Source organism: Manacus candei, unplaced genomic scaffold, assembly GCF_025592945.1.
Source record: "Manacus candei isolate 608988 ecotype Guabito, Panama unplaced genomic scaffold, ASM2559294v1 h1tg000014l, whole genome shotgun sequence".
NCBI classification, from domain to species: Eukaryota; Metazoa; Chordata; class Aves; order Passeriformes; family Pipridae; genus Manacus; species Manacus candei.
In genome coordinates, this window is record NW_026138062.1 from 36,932,297 (window position 1) to 36,951,439 (window position 19,143).

Consider the following 19,143-nt stretch of genomic DNA (forward strand, 5'->3'; position numbering starts at 1 on the left):
AACCCATTGCTTGAACCACCATATTTTTTGCATCAGTTAAATAAGAGCAAATAACAAAACTTGAGCAGTTAAATGTGTATCTGGAAATAAGACTACTTATGCAAAGTAAGTACAACAAGAGGATATAAACAAACAAAAGGACTTTTCTTCAAGAAAAATTGTCTTTCGACTTTCTGTAACTTCACATCTCATATGGCTTTTGAATGGAGGCATCAGTTAAGAATTTTCCCACCCATAGTCAAGTATTGCCTGTATTTAAATACAGCAATGCAAGGACAAACAAAGGTTAAAAATTTAGCATACTGTATTACTTCATGTAATACAGTAGAGAACCCCTTTTTCTAAGGCTACAAAGGACAAATTTACATTAATATGAGGTACTGGTAACTATGATTGGAAAAGTAAAGATGAAAAAGGATTATACAGCATTGTCATCAGACTTTTTTTTCTTTTTCTTTTGTTCCTTTTTTTTTGAGGGGTTTTTGGTTTTAGTTTTCTTTTTTACAAAATACATGTCTTGATGACCCCATGCTCTAAGCTTATATTCATTTATTTGTATATATATTTTTTATTTGTAGGGGCAATTGAGAGAGAGTCACAAATAACGAAAGGACACTAGGGTTTTAATAAGGGCAACAAAAAATGTTTTCACCAGAATAGATTCACATTACAGTACACCAATATTGACAGCATTCTCTTTTGTCTATTTTTGGTACATAAGATGGAATCTCTCTACATAACCTCATAAGGCTTCAGTAACTAAAAAGTAAAAAACCTATTAGTTTACAATTCATTTAAAAATTCTGAAAGACACAGCAAGTTCTAAACTTTAGTAGTGCTACCCATACACAACCATCCAGTTTAAGAAGCTATTAAAAGAGCCTCCTTTCGTGAGAGCTTCCAACAGCAGAGTTGTGCAACATGGATGTCTTGTACTACAAGGGGGAAAAAAAATACACATGGCACATTCTCATTCATATTTTGCAATGTAAAAAGTTACAAACATATCTAATCAAATAAATAATAAAAAAAGAAAATCTGAAATGTGTTTGTTATGTATCCTAAAATCACTACACAGAATAATGGAAACTTTCACTCACAGACTATTTACATGGTAATACCCACATTAGGGTACACACTGCTACAAAACTCATAAAACAAAGGGTAAACTTGAAATGTTTTCCATAGTAAAGGTCTAGCAGCATGACTATATCTAATGCTGTTTGTTTTCTTGACAGTTTTTTGGAAGTTTGTTTTAATCTATGTCTTCATCCAGTTCATAATTGTCTTTATCATAAATATCTTTTACTAAAAGAACCCGTACGAGCATATTTTCCAAAGTGTTGCGGTCTAGTGAAGTGGCAGTGTACCAGATGGGACTCTCCGCGGAGACAGAGCACTCTGGTTGCAGATAGAACATGTCTGTCCTCTGATTCAGATTCTGTGGGCTACAAGGAGGTTAAAAAAAGGGGGTTAGAAAAACAGCCTCACAGGACAAAACAGAACACTAGCAATTCCAAAATCCTGATCAAACAAAACTTTAACTGCACCTAGGCAAGTTACAGTGTGGAGAAATGCAGTCTTGCGCACAGAAGGAGCCATGGCCAGGTCTGGCCCAAGCCCAGTCGATCCCACATCCTCAGAGTCCCAGATGCCCGGGACTTCGCAAGCATACGAGAGACCACAGACTCTTCCAGCTTTCAAAAATCTGCAGATCCAGGACTTGTTAAACCAGGAAGTACTTTCTACGATTTGCAAAGAGGCCCAACACTGACATCAGTAATTGCTCACACAATCACTGGCTGATAAGGCTATCTCTGAATTAGAGCCTGGGGTTCTCCTGAAAAATCAAGGATGGTAGTTCTGAGATGCTCAGAAATACAACAAGCTAAAATCCCTCCTCCTCCTATTTTACTTAAAAGGTTGGTTGTTATAAATCTTCATTGCTTAATTCCTTACCAACCATACTATGGAGTTCGATCCAGCTCAGAAACATCCTCTAAGCCACTAGAAAAGGCTCCTTTAAGGAAATTCTAGCATTTTGTCCATTTAGGCAAGTCTCAGAAAAGAATTTTCAATTCTGTATATGCAAGTGCCCACTCATGCTCCCTCCTTCACAAATGCTGTAGATCTCAGGAGTCAACTCCATTTCACATTTCTTCAGTAAAATTAAGAATTTTTACCAGCTCACCTTCCCAAACTGGCTGATGAGATTTTAAGTATTGCTCTTCACCTGCTAGGGTAAATGTTGGTTTATTCTGCTCTCACATAAATCAGAGTCAGATAAGAACCAAATATGCATGTTTAAAATATTCTAGTAATATCTGAACCTCCTTCCTACTTTCTTGAAAAGTCATTATTTTTATAGGAACAAGCAATCACAGAATCAATTAGGTTGGAAAACACCTCTGAGATCATTGAGTCCAAGCTATGACAGAACAGCACCGTGTCAGCTTGACCATGGCACTAAGTACCACATCCAGTCTTTCCTTAAACACTTCCAGGGATGGTGACTCCACCACCCTCCTGGGCAGTCAATTCCAATGTTTCATCACTCCTTCTGTGAAGAAATTCCTCCTAATGTCCAGCCTTAACCTCCCCTGGCACAGCTTGAGACCTAATGAGACAATGATATGGTGTTCATAGCTCTGAATGAAAGCATCCTGAAATTTCAGCTGCAGCTGTTCACTGGTTGCCAAGTATATTTCAATCAGCTGGCATTGCCTAAAATTTTACAATACTTTTTAAAGTGTTAAATATTTCATTAAAATTATTTCAACAAAGATGCAAGTTGTATGTTATTAGAAGCAGAACCAGGAGAAGCAGTCTGCTCCTTTAGTCAGCAATGGTGACCAATGTGTGCAAGACACCATGACTTCAAACCACACCATAAATGACGCTCCAAATGGCTCTAAGTGCATTCTTTTTGCCAAAGTTGAGATGTTTCTAAAAGAAAAAAAGAATTATGTGTTCTCTCTCCCCTAGTGGCTATGTAACTCAGTTAAAAAATCCATCTTCAACTCTTTAACAACATATACTCTCCAAACCATGACAGTAGACAGTGAAGGCAAAATCCTCCTGCAACAATCAGAATTAACTGAGTTTATGAAAGACAGGTGGTTGCATTAACAGACCACAAGCTACTCTTTAATTGTTTCTCTCTATAACACAACATAATTGCACTTCCACTGATGCTGTGTGTAAGCGCTTTCTTCACCTTTAAGACTAAGATGCTGTTTCCTAATGCATGTTGGGTCTCATACTTCATTTCATTTATTGTGTTGTATATACAAGGTGACTTTATTTCTTTGGTATCACTTGCCTATATTTCCCTTAGAGCTACATAAAATCTACATTAAAATCAGTCACTTGAATGGCTGTTACAAATAATGGAACATATTTCCCAAGGAATCCCATTTTCAAGCTTCCAAGCTACTAAATTAATTCTTTTAGGAGTTGCCTAAGTTTTTTTTTTTTAATGTATTAATTTCTGCTTCCTTCCCGCACAATTAATTGCGCAGATTGGAAGGAAACAAGCTATTTCTAAATGCTGGGTTACCATCCATAGAACTTTTCCTAGGACAAAATACTACAAACATGTTTTCACACTTGGTATCTCAAAAGCATCTACATTTCAGATTCCTGATAACTTATAATGCAGGAAACCCATTGTCTCAATCCAATTGTTACTGAAGAGATGGGGACCTCACAAACAAAACCCTCAGCAGCAAAACCTACCAGATGCCTTGCTGGTAATTCTCTGCAGAGATACTTGGTGTTCACAGATAAGAAAATTGAATTGTACTGCCATTTTCAGAAGGAGTCCTTGACAATTAACATCGAAGTACTCCGCTGCTCCCACATCTTCTGCCCATCTTGTCCAGGTACAGAATGGGAGATTTCAATACTTTCATTTTGGTATTTTTCAGATGATCTTTGCTTGAGTGCATTTCATGTTGAATCAAAGCAGTTCCCTTCTGCATCTGGTTTAGTCTAGACCCCTTCTGTACTACCCTGTATCATACTTACCTTTTAGACAGATAGCACTCAAACATTTTCACAGGGCATCTAGCTGGATCAGACGTGTTTTCAATTTGTTCAAATACTGGTACATCATCTTCATGTTTCCTTTTTCCAGTAGTAATTTTATCTTTAAGAAGAAAATCAACAACATCTAAGATATAACTTGAAGTTAGTTTACAATTTTCAGTAAACTTCCCAGTGCAGGCAGCCCACCACAACTATGCATATCTGCAAACTGGAAATGCCACCCACAGCCACAGCAAAGTCACAGCATTTTACAGAGAGACGAGTGGGCTCAAAGAGATCACTTAGTGCAGAGACCCTGTAGTCTCCATGGACCACACACTCCGATTAGAGATCTGGGAGCTGAGAGCTGCTAAACTTTATGCAAAGGTAAAGCTCCAGCTCAAGGCAAGATGCCCAGACATTCCTCAGAAGAGCAATACTAATTTTCAACTGTTATAGTACCTTCACTATCAGCTCTGCACAGGGAAGACACTTGATATCGAAGACAAGCTTTGCTTTCCATTGTTAGCGGATTTTTTTTCCACTGTCTAAAAACAGTGCCAAAAGAAAGCCTTAAGTGCTGCTCCACAGTTTTCAGGCCAAAATATTTAGTGTTAAAGTAGAACAGAGTATTCAGAAGAGCAACAGGTGAATGTGATCCTAGCTGTTTAATCCTCCAAAGGTAATCTTCTTCAACTCGAGAGAATATTGATCCTTGGAAAAAAAAGAATATTGGAGAAAATACAATGAATTAGCCCATATACTGTCCAGGTCCAAAAAAATCAAGTTTCTGTTTACTGTGAAATGTAACAAAATGCTCATGACAGAAGCCTCTAATAAACATGTTTAATTATATGTCCATACCCCCAAAACCACCTCTTAAAGACATAGACACTCACTGAGACAGTCAATGGGAAATATCAGTATAGGTAATTTCACAGGGAACACATTTCTGTTTAATTACAACAGCACTGCTGACATGCAGCTCCCTCATGTTATTACATAAAAATAAATGCTCAAGGGGTAATCTTAATTCCCTCATAAAAAGCATATTTTTGAGTTAATTTTATTCTGCTCAGGTAAGGCCTCCAAATAGCATACTTTCTTATTACTAATGAATATCTCACATGGAAAGCACTCCTTGACAAGGATCATTAACAGGGTACAGGAAGGACCCAACGCAGAGCCTCTCAAGAGCTATACAGAGAGAAGCCAATATCAAAAAGAGAGAGGAAAGCATCTGGCAAGGACAAGCCCTCACTCAAGAGAGGATTGTGAGAAAGATGGAAGAACAGCTGATTCTCCAGTTCAGCACCAACATTTATCTGCTGGGGAAAATTTGCTTTCTCCATGAACTGACGATCCTCCTGAGCAGAAGACCCACATCAGAGAGTCCTCCTAATCCAGCCAAGAAAGGCCAAAATACATCACTTGTTAGCCCTACCAACACATAGCCCACTGCCTGCCTGTCTGCTTCCTGCTGGGAAAAAAATGGACCAGAAAAAAAAACTACAGGTCAAAGAGCTTATTCTAACTTTCTCTCCTAAAAACGGATAGTCAATTTTAACAGGCAGTGGCAAAATCAACTCTTGTAGCATGGATTACCCAGAAACCAGATAAAAAGAACAGGTACAGCCTTAACTGAAATCTTAGATGATATCTTCATAATTCTTCATCAGTTACTATCGCAATGCATAAAATGTTTTTATATACATATATATATATATGTGTGTGTGCTTAAGAATACAGAACTATTAAGAGATGAAAAACATACATCACTGAAAAGAAAATTACCATCTGGAAGTATGCTTGGTTGCCAACTTCTAAGGATTTTATTTAATTCCTGGACAAACGTCTGGTAGATTGGATCAATAAATATGTTGTCTTTTCGATTGCTTCCATATAAATACTACAGAAAAGAGAGAGAGACACAGCATTTATGATTCCAGATTAGAACAACTCCTGTGGTACAGGGTTCTTTTTTTAATAAATGCGCAAGCATTGTACTGAAAAAGAGTATCTAACAATAAAGCTATGCCACTTTTCCAATATTTAACAGTTAAAAGTTACCTCCAATATAATATATGTTGTAAATTCCTAACTGGATATGAATCATAGTTTAATTACAACTCTAACATTTTTCTCTAAGATTTCTTGTGTGCAACATTGTATCAGTGAATGGGGAGTCATTAAAAAAAACCAAACCACAAACAACTTATTTATCTTTTCCTCCACCTAGGTCTTCAAAGAAGAAAACCCCATACCTAGCAAGAGTTGGGCATTTTAAATGTGAACTCCAGACAGTGACAAAAGCATCTTCAACACAAAAGTGGGAGCAAGAAACACCCCATAGTGACATGCAGCAGTGCAAGAAAAATGACAGGATGGTGCAAGGCACTTGCCTATTCTGCAATCTAATTATCTTAACCTTCTTGACTTTACAGACAGAAACACTTTTAAACCTTTACCAAGAATTACTGGCTGAGGGCTGTACCAGTATTTGACATTACCCTCTCTGGAGACATTTCTAAAATAGAGAGGATTGGCTTCTTAAATTTTCCACTTCAGAGTTATCTTTGCATGAACAAGCCTGTTAGTGAATACAATAAAAGTGACAGACAAAAAATGTACTCATTTCTGAAAATGGCATCTATTTCTGTACACATATTTGAAATAGCATTAAAGACAGCACTCATTAAACACTAGGTGGTCACAGTCCAGCATATCTTGGCTTCTTTATTTTTGCACTTAGATTTATAATACGGAAAAATGAATGAATACACTTCCTAGAAGTCTCCAACACAACTCCTTCATTTAGATAACTATTTTATACAATACATTTAACTAACTCTTCAAAGCACAATATTCCCCCAAATGTGCTTGTTTTTACATATACCAGTCCTAGTTTCATAAAGCAATTCTAAACCAGATAATATAGCTTACTAGAAGCTTCACAGAGTCTGCCCCTCCATGAATTTTTGTTTTTCTCTGGTTTGTATTAAACACACACACTGAATGCTGGCAGTGAAAATGAAATCAGACTGAAAATCAGAACAAAACCAATTCACACGAAAGCTTGTGAGAACTCATCTAAAAATATTTCTGTTTCCTGGTTCAGAATAAGTGCTTGGCTAAACCCTGACATCCCCAGTAGAAATCTGTGAAGCACTCTGGACCAGCAGCACTAGAGAGTCTAAAGAAGAACAGTGTGGTGTAGCAGGGGAGACTGCAACATAACACTCAACATGCATCTGCAAACCTTCATTCCCACACTGTAACACTGCTCTGCTACTCTACTAACTCAAAGGGGGGCAGCAAGATTAGCATAGGCTATTCCCACCTGGGATGAGCTCTACTGTAACTGCAGCAAAAAGGAAGGAACTGGCTGGATGGGCTTCCGAATCCCACAGAGGAGAACAGGTTGAATCAATGCCCAGAGCACCTTCAGACAAACATCTGCCAACTCCATCAGCCTGAATTTTGCCCAAACACCCCCATTACCAGACATACAAAGAAAACAAACCCCAAATCCCAATCTACACTGGGACAAAGAATGAAGGCCATGATGCAGCAGAGGAGCACCAGCATACTAACACCTTTTTCTAGATGAACCCTCTCTACTAGATGCCTGCCTGACCATGCGGCAACCTTTAAGCGTGATATTTTTCAGGATCAGTACTTCAGAGTTACAAGAACCATTATTGAACCACTTCTGTCTGAAAACAGAACAATTTCAGCTGCAAATGAACCTGAACTGAGAGACTGCACTATCTGACTCAGGGACCAGATTCCTGGAACAGATTTTACAATGCTTCCTTCAGGAAAAGTTATTTCACAAAATCAAAAACCACCAACTTAGGTCTTGAAGGCTCCTGGGCACTTCACCTATGCTCAAACCACATTACACCCACGAGGAAAAGCTCCAACCTGCATGTGCATTAAGCCACAGTGAGTGCAGTAATTCTGGTGGAGGGGAAAAGTACTTTTTTTACTAACCTATGGTTCCTACATTCTCTTCCTTTGAAGAGAAACTTACTCTAAATTAGCAAAGTATTGATTTTTGGCACAACTTCATCCTTAAATGGCATCATTTAATCTCCTCTGAGCCTCTCCTCAAAGCCTGTACATTTCATGCAGTAGTAGACAATTTATTCTCTTTCAGGGGTACCCACACAGATAGAAAAAAAGACTAGGAAAATTATAGAAGGCAATGGAGTTTTGTTGTACATTGTGACAACTACATTGCATTTAGTGTATCACTATCTTGTTTAAACGTGTTTCTTCAGAAGGGTAACACACACCCCAATATGTACAATTTGCCATTAGCACACAGAAGATGGCTGCAGCCCTTGACAGCTCACATGCTCACATGTTTCTGTACCTCACTTGCTGTCTGCCTTTGTGAAATGCAAACTCATCAGAACAGGGCATGTCTTCCTACCAGTCCAAACAGCAGTGGCACAATTTGGACAACTAATCAGGCCTGTTAACATCACCTGAATTAAACACTGGACACTAAGTATAAGCAATAATTAAGTGACCACACATTGTTCCACTAGTGTTCCAGCACTCTGTATGTGCCACACACAATAATTGTGTTGTGCCACACAAACTATGGTTCTGAAGAGCTGAAAAAAAAAGTTTCACACATAACTAGCTTTCATGACTGACAAAATAGACTATGTCAAAGGCACAAAGAGAAAGGTAAAAAAAAACAACAATAATTTGAGTTTCATTTTATAAACACATGCCTCACTCTGTGTATTGTTTATCAGCTTAACACAAGTATTTTCAATTCAACAGAAAGATACAGAGAGACAGTGTATCATGCAAGTGCAGAAGCAGAAAGCTAGCTGAATTTGAAACACGCCTTGCAGCAATATTGACTAAAAAGCCATTGACTAAAATGAATGATTGCTTGTCAAATTTCAACCATGATGTAAAAATATAAATAAACTCTTTAATTTTGCGTACTTGCAACACAGAAGAATTAGTGGAGATATTGGTTAAAAATATTTCAATTAAAAAATTTGTTACTTGATTCAAGTCCTCTGCCTCAAGTATGGAACAGTTTAAGTAAGATTGCAAGCCCGTGAACAGCTTGCTTTCCACATCATATGCATTTTTTATTGCCTTGAATGAAATCTTCTGTGCACTGAGCTCTGAACACTGCTTATTCCACCTGTGTTTTGCCTTATGTATCAAAAATTAAGATACCCCCCGCTTAAAAGCTAAGCTGTGGAATAGCTTTTCTAATTATCTAATGATATAAGTTACTGCCTTCACATACATTACATCTAACCTAAATTCCTTCTATCTTACTGTGTGTTAGACAGCTAATATAGCAGTTCCCTGCACTCTATCCTGACTGCCCACAGTCTGCAATATTCAGTAAATTAGACCCTCCCCAAAAGACACTTCAATTAGCTTGTTTCCACTATATGTTAAGTAACTGAATTAGTAAAACTTTTACAGATCATGCCTTGTTTCATTCTGTTTTTACATTAGACATCTTTAGCATACAAAATGAAGCACAGCATTTGGAAAAACTATGTAATTTTTGACTGCTAATTACTTGCTTTAAGCCAGTAAGAATATTAAAATTATTACAATATACCAATTTGTATTTGAGTTTTCAGGATGGGTCTGCAAACTTGCTTCCTATACAGACATCTTTCTACAATGTGATTTACAGAGCAGCCTGTGTTCCAGATCATAGCCATATATTAAGAATAGCTCCTAGCCAGTAAATCCATGTTATCACCATTCTTCCACTGAAATGGGTTACAGTCAAATCAGCAGCTTAATTTCCCATCTCTACAGCCTCTACTAACCTCCTGAATCCCAAGACACAGATAATAGATGCTGTCAGGTGCATAGTTCTCTCCATTTGGCCTTCGAATTTCATTGACAAAATGTGTCAACCCATAGTTTAACTCAGCTGAAGTATGTGATAATAGATCTTCCTTTAATTTCACAGACTTTACTGTAAAATAGAGAAAAAATGCTACATTATACAACAGAATTATCACACAGTGAGGGTGAGATGGGATATTTTTTGGCTGGAAAGTGAGAAACAGGCTTGATGTCCTCTCCACTAACCAGTGAACAAGACTAAAATGTACTAAGTAGTTAAAATGTTAGCTTTGTATTAAAATAAACAAGGCTATCAGAGTAAAGTCTAGTTAACCAAATGCAGTAACACTCGCTAACAAATGTACTGTCATGCACAGCTGAGGATGATACAGAAGCAGACCAAGATGCTGAAGACAATGGTGTAGAGAGGCACCTTCAGGGGAAACAGCAGTTTCCAAAGATCCAACAGCATAACATAAGGGTGCTAAGATGCTTGTAGGAGGTGAAGAACAGCAAGAGTAGCAGCAATTTCCCTCTTCTGTCACAGTATAAATGTACACAGAGAGGAATGTTGCAGAAAGAGCAGTAAGGCTCCACAGGATTGAAAGTCACCTTGTGCCAGAGTTCCACAGCCAGGTAATGCCAGCCTTAGATGAAGATCATTTTCCAGGAAAAAGAGTAGGATATCCCTCCCTTGCAATTTAGAAGTCCAGAAATTATGTGAATTCTGAGGTTAGAATATGAGGAAAAATAGGATGCAAACCAAAAAAATCAAAATGGTCACAGAAAGTCAGAAGATCCAGGACGGTGTTGTCCTAGATGGCATGAGAAGTGTGACACCCAGCATTTTGAACCAAACAGGGAAAACTAGAAAAAAAAAGAGTTTGGCTGCTCTGTGATAAAATAATCTCAGTCATGGTGGGAACATTAGGGACATGTGACAACTTCTATTAAAAACCCCAGCTGAGAATCATACGAGTAGAGCAATTTTCCCTACCAAATAAGAATCTGGATGCCAGACTTGTGGAAACACTTACTTGATTTCAGTTCCTCTAGTTCTGGAAGCTCTTCATCTAAATATCGAGACTTTACCCAGTGCTTCCATGCATTCACACCGTACGCATATTTGAATGGAAAACTACACTCAGAGTTTTCAGAGCTGTCATCGTGCGACTGGTACTCAGACACCGCTTTCCTCTTGACTCCCTGCCGTGGAAACACAGTGGTTAACACCACCAGCAGTCACCAACAGCAGTAACACAGAACCTGGGCAGAACAAGCTGCAGGCCAAAGTACAAACTGAACGTTCAAAGAAACACACACTTCATCCAGGTGATGGTTTCTTTGTTGATCATCCTTCTATGGACAGCATCTACTTAAGCTGAGAGACGTTTCTAATTCACCTTTGAAACTGGTTCCTAACAGAGACAGTAATTTTTGATAATGGAGTTGCTGTATTCGTTCTATTGTATTATGCAACAAACGTATGAGGTACCAAATAATTTGATGTATTTATAGGATTTCATTGTGTTAATGCACAAGAAGCTAAAGATGCTACAAATCTATGCCAAAAGCTCAACTTTTAGGCTCAACAGAACCCATCAATGGAAAAGCCAGCACTGGTCCCAAATTAAAGCATGTCCAGTAGTGCATATGTGGATAACATCCAGTGGATAATACTGAGAGCTTAGAATCCAATCTTAATACTAGAAAGACACATTTGCTCTTAGAAAGCTTTACTAGAAGTTGGTTGGTTTTTTTAAAGCTGCAGTATCTACTGCAATTATTGGAACAAAATCATTTCAGCTTTGTGTCAGGCACAGGAAATTATTTCCTGTTAGTGTCCTTCTAAATAAAAGAATATGGGTAATTTCTTTGCAATGTCTAAGCTAAGATTGACTGAAAATAAAATCTGGGAATATTACAAGGAAATAATTTTTTTTTTAAACTCTTTTATATAGAAGATGCTACAGCTCCCATTATAAGCCATGGCAATGCCAGCATTCTTCCATTTTACTACCAAATTAAACCAAGACAGCTTTGTTCAAAGTAGAAGGTAGAAAAGCATTACTAAGAGTACAGCAGGTACAGTACAAACTAGCACATTACATCAATAATTCTACCACTGTGAAGCAAAAATGGGATCAGAATTTACAAACCACACTCCTCTTAAATCCAACAGTTATCTGCAACAGACACAGGACTAAAATAATTTTATTATTTGAAATATATCAATTTACATCATAAATATAGGATATTAGATATTAATAGACAGTAACATGTTTTAGAACGGTATGATAATTAAACTTAAATTGTGCTTTTTTGGATATTTTTAATAGCATGACAAAATTACCTTCTTTTTGGACCGAGGCCTTGGCTGTTCCTCATATTCTTCACCAAAAACAGGAGGTAATAAAAACTCATTTTCTGTATCAAGCTCCTCAGTTGCTGAAAATACATTAACAGAAACTTATTTCTAAACATCCTCTGAATAATACTGCTTTGAAAAAAACAATGAGCTACATTAGTGTGCTTTAACATAAGGGGTCCACAAAGGCACAAATATAAACATTACCAAAGACTGGATTCTTATATTCAAAGACCTATTCTTATATTTGAAGTAAGACAAAGCTGTCAAAATGTTTATTTCTAAAAAAACTGTAGAGGACACAATGCTCAACACTTTCAAACATTATCTGAGGTCACCATGGCAGCATTTCTTACAGTGGGCTCTTACATAATTTTTTCTGCCCAGGTTGTCTTGGTATCAAGAAGTTTTACTTATGGTGAGAATGAACAGCTTTGACTGGAAAAAATACAAATTAGTACATGCACTTCTGTTCATGTATTTCTATCATTTCTACTCATGGTTTATATTTTATAAAGCACATTATATTTGATTAGAAATATTAAGAACCAGAAGGCAAACTCCCTTCAGAAAAACTGGCTTTAGTCTATATTTATACAAGTGGTGGAGGTCTATCTCATGATGGATATTACAGTGAGTTCATTAAACAGATATATGGTAATCTGTCAAAATACTATTTACCTAACGTTTCATGGGTAGGGTGATGGACTCTATTTCAAGCAGCACAGTGGAACGAAACAACATATGAATTTAATGTTGGAAGTTCCATCTTTATTTATTTTACTGAAGGTGGTTCATCCCTCGTTTGGCCATCAAACAATGTCTTCACTCAAAATTGAATGCCTTTCTGATAGTCTGATTTTATCACCTTACTTCTCAAGATACCTCTCAAACTGGTGCAGATGAAACAGCACTCACATCCAAAGATTTATGAACTCTGCCCTAGACTAAATAGCAGTCCTTCTCCTGCTACCACAAAGACTATTATCTCAGAAGCACTTCAGTGTAATCAATCTCTCTTACAGACTGCTGTTACTATTCCACTTTATTTCTTTTCTTCCCTGGTTTTCCTTTCTCATGTACCAAGCCTCACTTACAAAGACGGTTAAAAATCTAGCACACATCTGACTAGTAAACTTCCTAAAATTAAGGTCAGACTAACCCCCAGGCTTTCTCTTTAAAATAGACATACAGCAAAGTGAGAAACCCAGTCTGGGTATCTACTGTGGTTACCTATGGCAGAACACAAAAGGAGAGTGTAAACATTAGATACAGAAGCTACCCTGGTAAGGTATCAGTTGTATGTCCAAGAGAAGCTATGTCAAGAGGGACACTAACTAGAGCCAGAAAGAAGCATTCTTGGATCTTGGATTGATTAGGACATGGTGAAAGGAAACAGACACTGTTCCCTGCATTCTGTAGAGTGATAAAAAATGTACTATATAAAACGAAGAGCTTCTTTCAACAAAGGTCTCAAAGTAGTGATTTTGCTGCTTCAAATTCAAACAATGCTACCTTTTTAAATACAGGTATGGATATTAACAAGATATTAAAATGTAATACAAGTGGTGTGCAGCATGCCAATTGTCATTTCTGCTCTAAACCATGGAAATACCTGGCAACTAAAGAAGGCATCCATTATGTTTTCCAAGACATATGCCAGCTGACTCCTTGAGTCTTCAAAACAGCTTTCCTAAATCCATGTTCAAAACAAATGATGCAGCTAAGTTCTCTGTGAAAGGTAAATTCCCTTTTTTTTTGCATTGTTTCAAATATTGTATTTAGAAAGATAGGAGAACTAATTCAGAAGTCCCCAGTCTTACAACAACATGGCAAAGTTTTACCTAACAGTTGCTCATGTGGATCCTGCAATCACATTAAGTTTCTCTGAAAGGATGATTAAACAAGGTACAATGGATGCACACAATGTCACGGTATTTATTAAAATCACAGAAAAATTACCTCTTGGAAAGTCTATTTCAATATCAAGGTCTGGTTCATATGGAATATCAGGCAAGCTTATCCGTGACTCTGTTTCTGAGTTTAGTAGACTTGATTCAGCTATCACACTTGCTAAAAAAAAAAAGAAAAACTCTCATTATTTTAACCAACACAAGTGGTTCTAAAGCTGCTTGTCCTGCTTATCACCATCCTACATTTTGTTGTTATTGAGAACTCAGATTTACTTCTCCAATCTGACTTCCTTCAAACGTAAAAGATACTTACTAGCTCTTTGTCCTCTTCATTAAGATGAGTCAGCAAAGCACATGTATAGAAAATCAAATACTAATGAATCTGGATCATATCAACCAATCACAGAACTCAAACAAGCTTGACAAACCTAACTATCTATTTTTCAACCTGATTCTCCCATAACAGAACAGATTTTCAAGTTTCTTTTTGTAGTATCTGTTTAACAAACATGGCAAGCAGGCAGGGAGAAACAAAGTTTGACCTCTTTCCAACTTCTGGCAAAGACAGATTTCTCCAAATTCAGTCCTCTGCAAATGAGTAAGCTCTGATGCCATATATCTACTCATTTAGCTGTACTTCACAAAAGAGAGCAAGGAACTGCAAGTGACAACTTTGCAGCACCACCAGAAATGTGCAGTTGTAGTAGGGGAGTGGCAATAGTTTGGAAAGCAAGAAGCCTCCTGGGACTGCAGCTCCACTGACCTTTGTTCATTAATTTATCAACATTCTTTCAGACACCTGTTAAAAGAGCTTGAAAGAAACTCACAAAATTTCACCTGAGCGAAGGCAAATTTTCCTGGAAAGATACAAAAGAGACCTGAGGATTGTGGCAGGCAGAGCCAGGAAAGAGGAACAAAGAGACATGTGGACTGAGAAAATATAGTTACAGGATACATAAATTTTTATTATGAGAATAATATTGCTCAAGGACTTTTCAGTTTCACGTGTTCTGTCAGAGAGTAGGTGCGCAAGAAGCTGAGAGGGAGTAGATCTAACACAGTTGAGCTGAAGTGTCCAAAGTGACACCCCATACCACAGAATGTCATGTTCAGTATATGAAGGGGAGTTGGTTGGGGAATCACTGAACGTTGCTTGGGGGAGGATGGGCATCTCTCAGCAGTTGGTGATCAATTCTATCGTGCATCACTTAGTCTTCTTGTGTTTTATTCTCTCTCTCTCTCTCCCCTCTTCACTGTACTTATTCGTGTTAGTAGTACTATTATATTTCATTTTGTTTCAATTATTAAACTGTTCTTAACTCACAAAGTTTACTTCTTTCCCGATTCTCCTCCCCACCAGGTGTGGGGGAAGTGAGAGACTGTGTGGTACTTAGTTGCCCTCTGGGGTTAAACCACAGGGCAACTTAATATAAGATCTCAGCACAGTACAACAGCACTGTTGTACTCAAACTTCCTCCACGAACCCAATGCTTCACTTGATTCACACACATCCCCCAGCACTCCAATGAGCCAAAAACTCACAAGGAAACTCACTGGTCACATCAGAAGCTTCCGCTTTTCCAGCATGTTCAGGCACCATCCCTGACAAGTTCAGTAGATCAGTTTCCAGAGGATCTGAGGGCACTTTTCCCCTCAGTTCTTCTATTGCTGCATGGATTTTCTCACTGCTACCCAGAGTAGTGGGTAAAAAAACTGGAACTGGCACCTGTGCAGACAGGGAGGCAGAGATAATAGAGAAAAGAAAAATTGCTGCAACAAAGCATCAACAGTAGCCAAGACAGAAAAAAATTCTACACTCCTCTTCTAAAAGACAAAGTTAATACAGATTAGAAATAAATCACTCAAATGTGAGCTAGCAAAAAGTGTTGACAGGTTAAAAAAGCTCAATATAAATGATTGAGAAGAGAAGGAAAAGCAGAAAAGAACACAGAAGAAAAAAAATATGACAAAATATAGGTCGTCAGAGAAAGAACAGAAGGAACTTTGGAGCTTCAAACATGTCTGATTATAACTTCAGACTAACAGTTCAGACAAATCAGCATCCTGTTCTAATAGCTTGTTTGTGAAACACAGAATGTTAGGAAATCAGGGGGTTTTTTTCCACCATTTGGATGAAACGAGGTACATAAGTGATAACAAAATAAACTTAAGAGCTATTTTCTTTTGCTGGTACAAGTTCAGGTTTTGGTATTTTTTCCTTTACTTTTCTTCCTTCTATTTATCCCATGCTGCCATCCCTCCCCAACACAACTTTTTGGCTTCCTCGTTACTAGAACAAATCTTGCTGTTGAAGGTTCATTCAGCAAACTCAAAGTATCAGTCAGAACTGTTCCTTAAAAGTTCAGCAGCACAAGATTTTCACACTGAAAGCAGGCAGATAAGTACTAAAGAACAATCAGGAAATTAAGTGCCGCTGGCAGATTCTAATGCTTTTTCAATATATAGTGCTGCAGCATCCTGCAATGCTTTAGACAGACCAGAACAAGAACAGCCAACAATATGAAGTGGTCCCACACGTGCATGTGAATGGATGCAATTTTAAAATGAAGCTGAAGTCTCACTTACAGGAACAGGAACTGCTGTAGGAACAGGAACGTTTTGACTATACATATTCATAGGCACCGGAACATAGACGGGTACAGGAATAGGCACTGGGACATACTCTTTTTTCCAATCATCTTCTGTTAAAAGAAAAAAGAAAAAGGTGAACACTACCAGGTATTTAAATACATTTTACAACTGCTATTTAGGGAAAAAAACCCCAGAACATTTGCAATATGTTCAAAGAAAATAACAGTTAAGAAAAATCTGCAATAAAGAAATTTGTAGTTCCAGCACAGTTCAGGAGTTACCTGTCTGACAAGATTTTGTCTGCATATGAGGTTTACAGTACGTGGCTTTCGTCATTGTCAAAGGCTTGCAAAGAACTGCCTTGTTCTTCATTTCTCTGTTAGGTGTTGGAGAAGGTGGTGGTGCTGAGCCCTGCAGACAAGCAAATAAGAGAACGTGCTGTTGTTCCACACTGATTCCAACATGAAGTTCTTGACTTAATGTACCAGTTGATACTTTTCATAAACAAGATACTGAAGAGGAAGCTCACAAAAGCTTAACACAACAGGACCAATTCCTATTCCATAATTTCAAGCTATTCTATATTCCTAGTAATGAGGTGCCACTGCCAGGAATGTAACATTTAGTTGTATTTTACTCAGTCAGGGTTAGCACTATGAATAACAAATTCTGGTTAATTTTCTTTTTTTTTTCTCCCCCCCCCTTTTTTTTTGTTATTATTGTTTTTAAATTTAAGATAAATATTTTTTTTTTACATTCTTGTTCAAATGAAAGTGCAATTTAAGCACTTTCATAATGTAAAAGTAATTTTAGCTGTAAAAAGAATTCACTATAAGCAGTATAGCAAACTACGGCATTCTTGAATTATGCTACAATCCAAAGATCCCATTTTAAAAAAAAAAGAAGTACTTCTGAATAAAAATTCTCTAAACAATTTTTTAGTACCTGAAGTATGAACTTCGAGCTCCCCCTACTGGTTTTACAATAGCGACAACAAATACTTGGGAACATCCCATAATGCTCCAACTGCATCCTTACAGTCAAGAAGTAAAAAAATCCCCCTTGTTCCAGACATGGTTTTTGCACCCTATCACCTGTTTTGGAACCTGATTTAAGAAACAAACTCTCAGTTTAATTCAGTCATATATATGTAGGAAGACTATCCCCACATGTCCTTTTAAATATGGAAAGAAAGTGAAGTTCCAAGGGCAGCAGTACACTATAACAGTTGTACACTTTCTAAAATATATTTAAAAATACTGTATCACACATAGCTTTGACGTGGTCTTTAAAAATTTATGGACTGAATTAACATCATTAAACATAAAATACTAGAAATTTTAAACATGACAGTTTAGCTTGTCTGATGTCTCTAATTACCTAAGCAATTTTATTTTCTGTGTTTTTCATAAATATATTTCTAATGCCATCAAAAAACTTTCTCTTAAGTCTAAGATTTATCTTTAATGCCTATTTGCATTTAAAAGGTGAGTCAATTTTTTACTTGGTAAAAATAGGCAGTTCTGAGACCTTCCATGTGACAAATAAATCAAAACAAAACTAAGTTTCAAACAAAATACCCTAGGCTAACTGAAAACAATATTAATACTTTTGACAAGCTGACAAAAACCAAAACTGAAAATGAAGGCTGGTGCTTCACTGATGATCCCACTCTCCCAGACAGCAATCCCGCAAAAGGTTAGTTATGCTTCCCTACTCTGCCACCTGCAGCAAAGCCAATCAGACCTTGACCACCTAGAGCACTCTACTCTTGGGAATTATAAAATTTAAGATCTGAAGCCTTATTTTCAGCCTTTCAAAGCTGAGCTACAATCTTCATATTTTAATTGGCCAGTGAAATTCCCTTCCCTTTCTATACTCAATAAATACACCCAGTTGGTCTAAACATGTGAATAAGATACACAGTTTGTTGACTAACTTTTAAGCAACTCTTGAATGCATTATAGATGTAAAACAAATGGCCGATGATTTAGTTTCCCAGAAGACATTAAAAAGACAAAGTATGAATATTTTAACTACTGATGTGAAGAAGACTAAAAAACTCTGTAAATTATCATTCAAAGAGACCAATTTTTGTTTTTTAATAGCATCCCCTTAAGTCACCAGGATCTCAAGTTTAAAATATATCTAGTTATGTTTTTTATATATAGATATATATTTATGAGCGTGTGTGTGTTAAATATATGTACTTACCGTTATTTTTGTCCGGGGGGTTTGACAGCCCTGATCTAAAAGTATAAGGAAACATTTTTAGAATTGTTTTTCCCCTTCTTCAAAATCAAAGCAAATTTCAGTAAGCAACTCATGACAACATCTCTGATCAATATAACATTAAATTAACAGCACTGATGAGCACTATATTGC

The 19,143-nt window shown here is 37.2% G+C and overlaps 1 protein-coding gene across 12 annotated transcripts in view; it reads right to left on the bottom strand.

Moving 5' to 3' along the window:
• Nucleotides 1-606: 606 nt before the first annotated feature.
• The window catches only part of ZMYM2 (zinc finger MYM-type containing 2), an 86,678-nt gene continuing 68,141 nt past the window's right edge, over nucleotides 607-19,143 (bottom strand). For all 12 annotated transcript variants that reach the window (XM_051779094.1, XM_051779098.1, XM_051779097.1 and 9 more), the window contains 12 exons: nucleotides 18,973-19,007; nucleotides 17,040-17,169; nucleotides 16,753-16,868; nucleotides 15,721-15,892; nucleotides 14,216-14,326; nucleotides 12,239-12,333; nucleotides 10,923-11,091; nucleotides 9,864-10,015; nucleotides 5,824-5,938; nucleotides 4,492-4,743; nucleotides 4,030-4,150; nucleotides 607-1,448 (listed from right to left, as the gene is read on the bottom strand). In XM_051779094.1, the coding sequence (XP_051635054.1) occupies nucleotides 1,256-1,448; nucleotides 4,030-4,150; nucleotides 4,492-4,743; nucleotides 5,824-5,938; nucleotides 9,864-10,015; nucleotides 10,923-11,091; nucleotides 12,239-12,333; nucleotides 14,216-14,326; nucleotides 15,721-15,892; nucleotides 16,753-16,868; nucleotides 17,040-17,169; nucleotides 18,973-19,007 (1,661 nt within the window). In that variant the 3' untranslated portion in view covers nucleotides 607-1,255. The remainder of the gene's footprint in view (nucleotides 1,449-4,029; nucleotides 4,151-4,491; nucleotides 4,744-5,823; nucleotides 5,939-9,863; nucleotides 10,016-10,922; nucleotides 11,092-12,238; nucleotides 12,334-14,215; nucleotides 14,327-15,720; nucleotides 15,893-16,752; nucleotides 16,869-17,039; nucleotides 17,170-18,972; nucleotides 19,008-19,143) is intronic.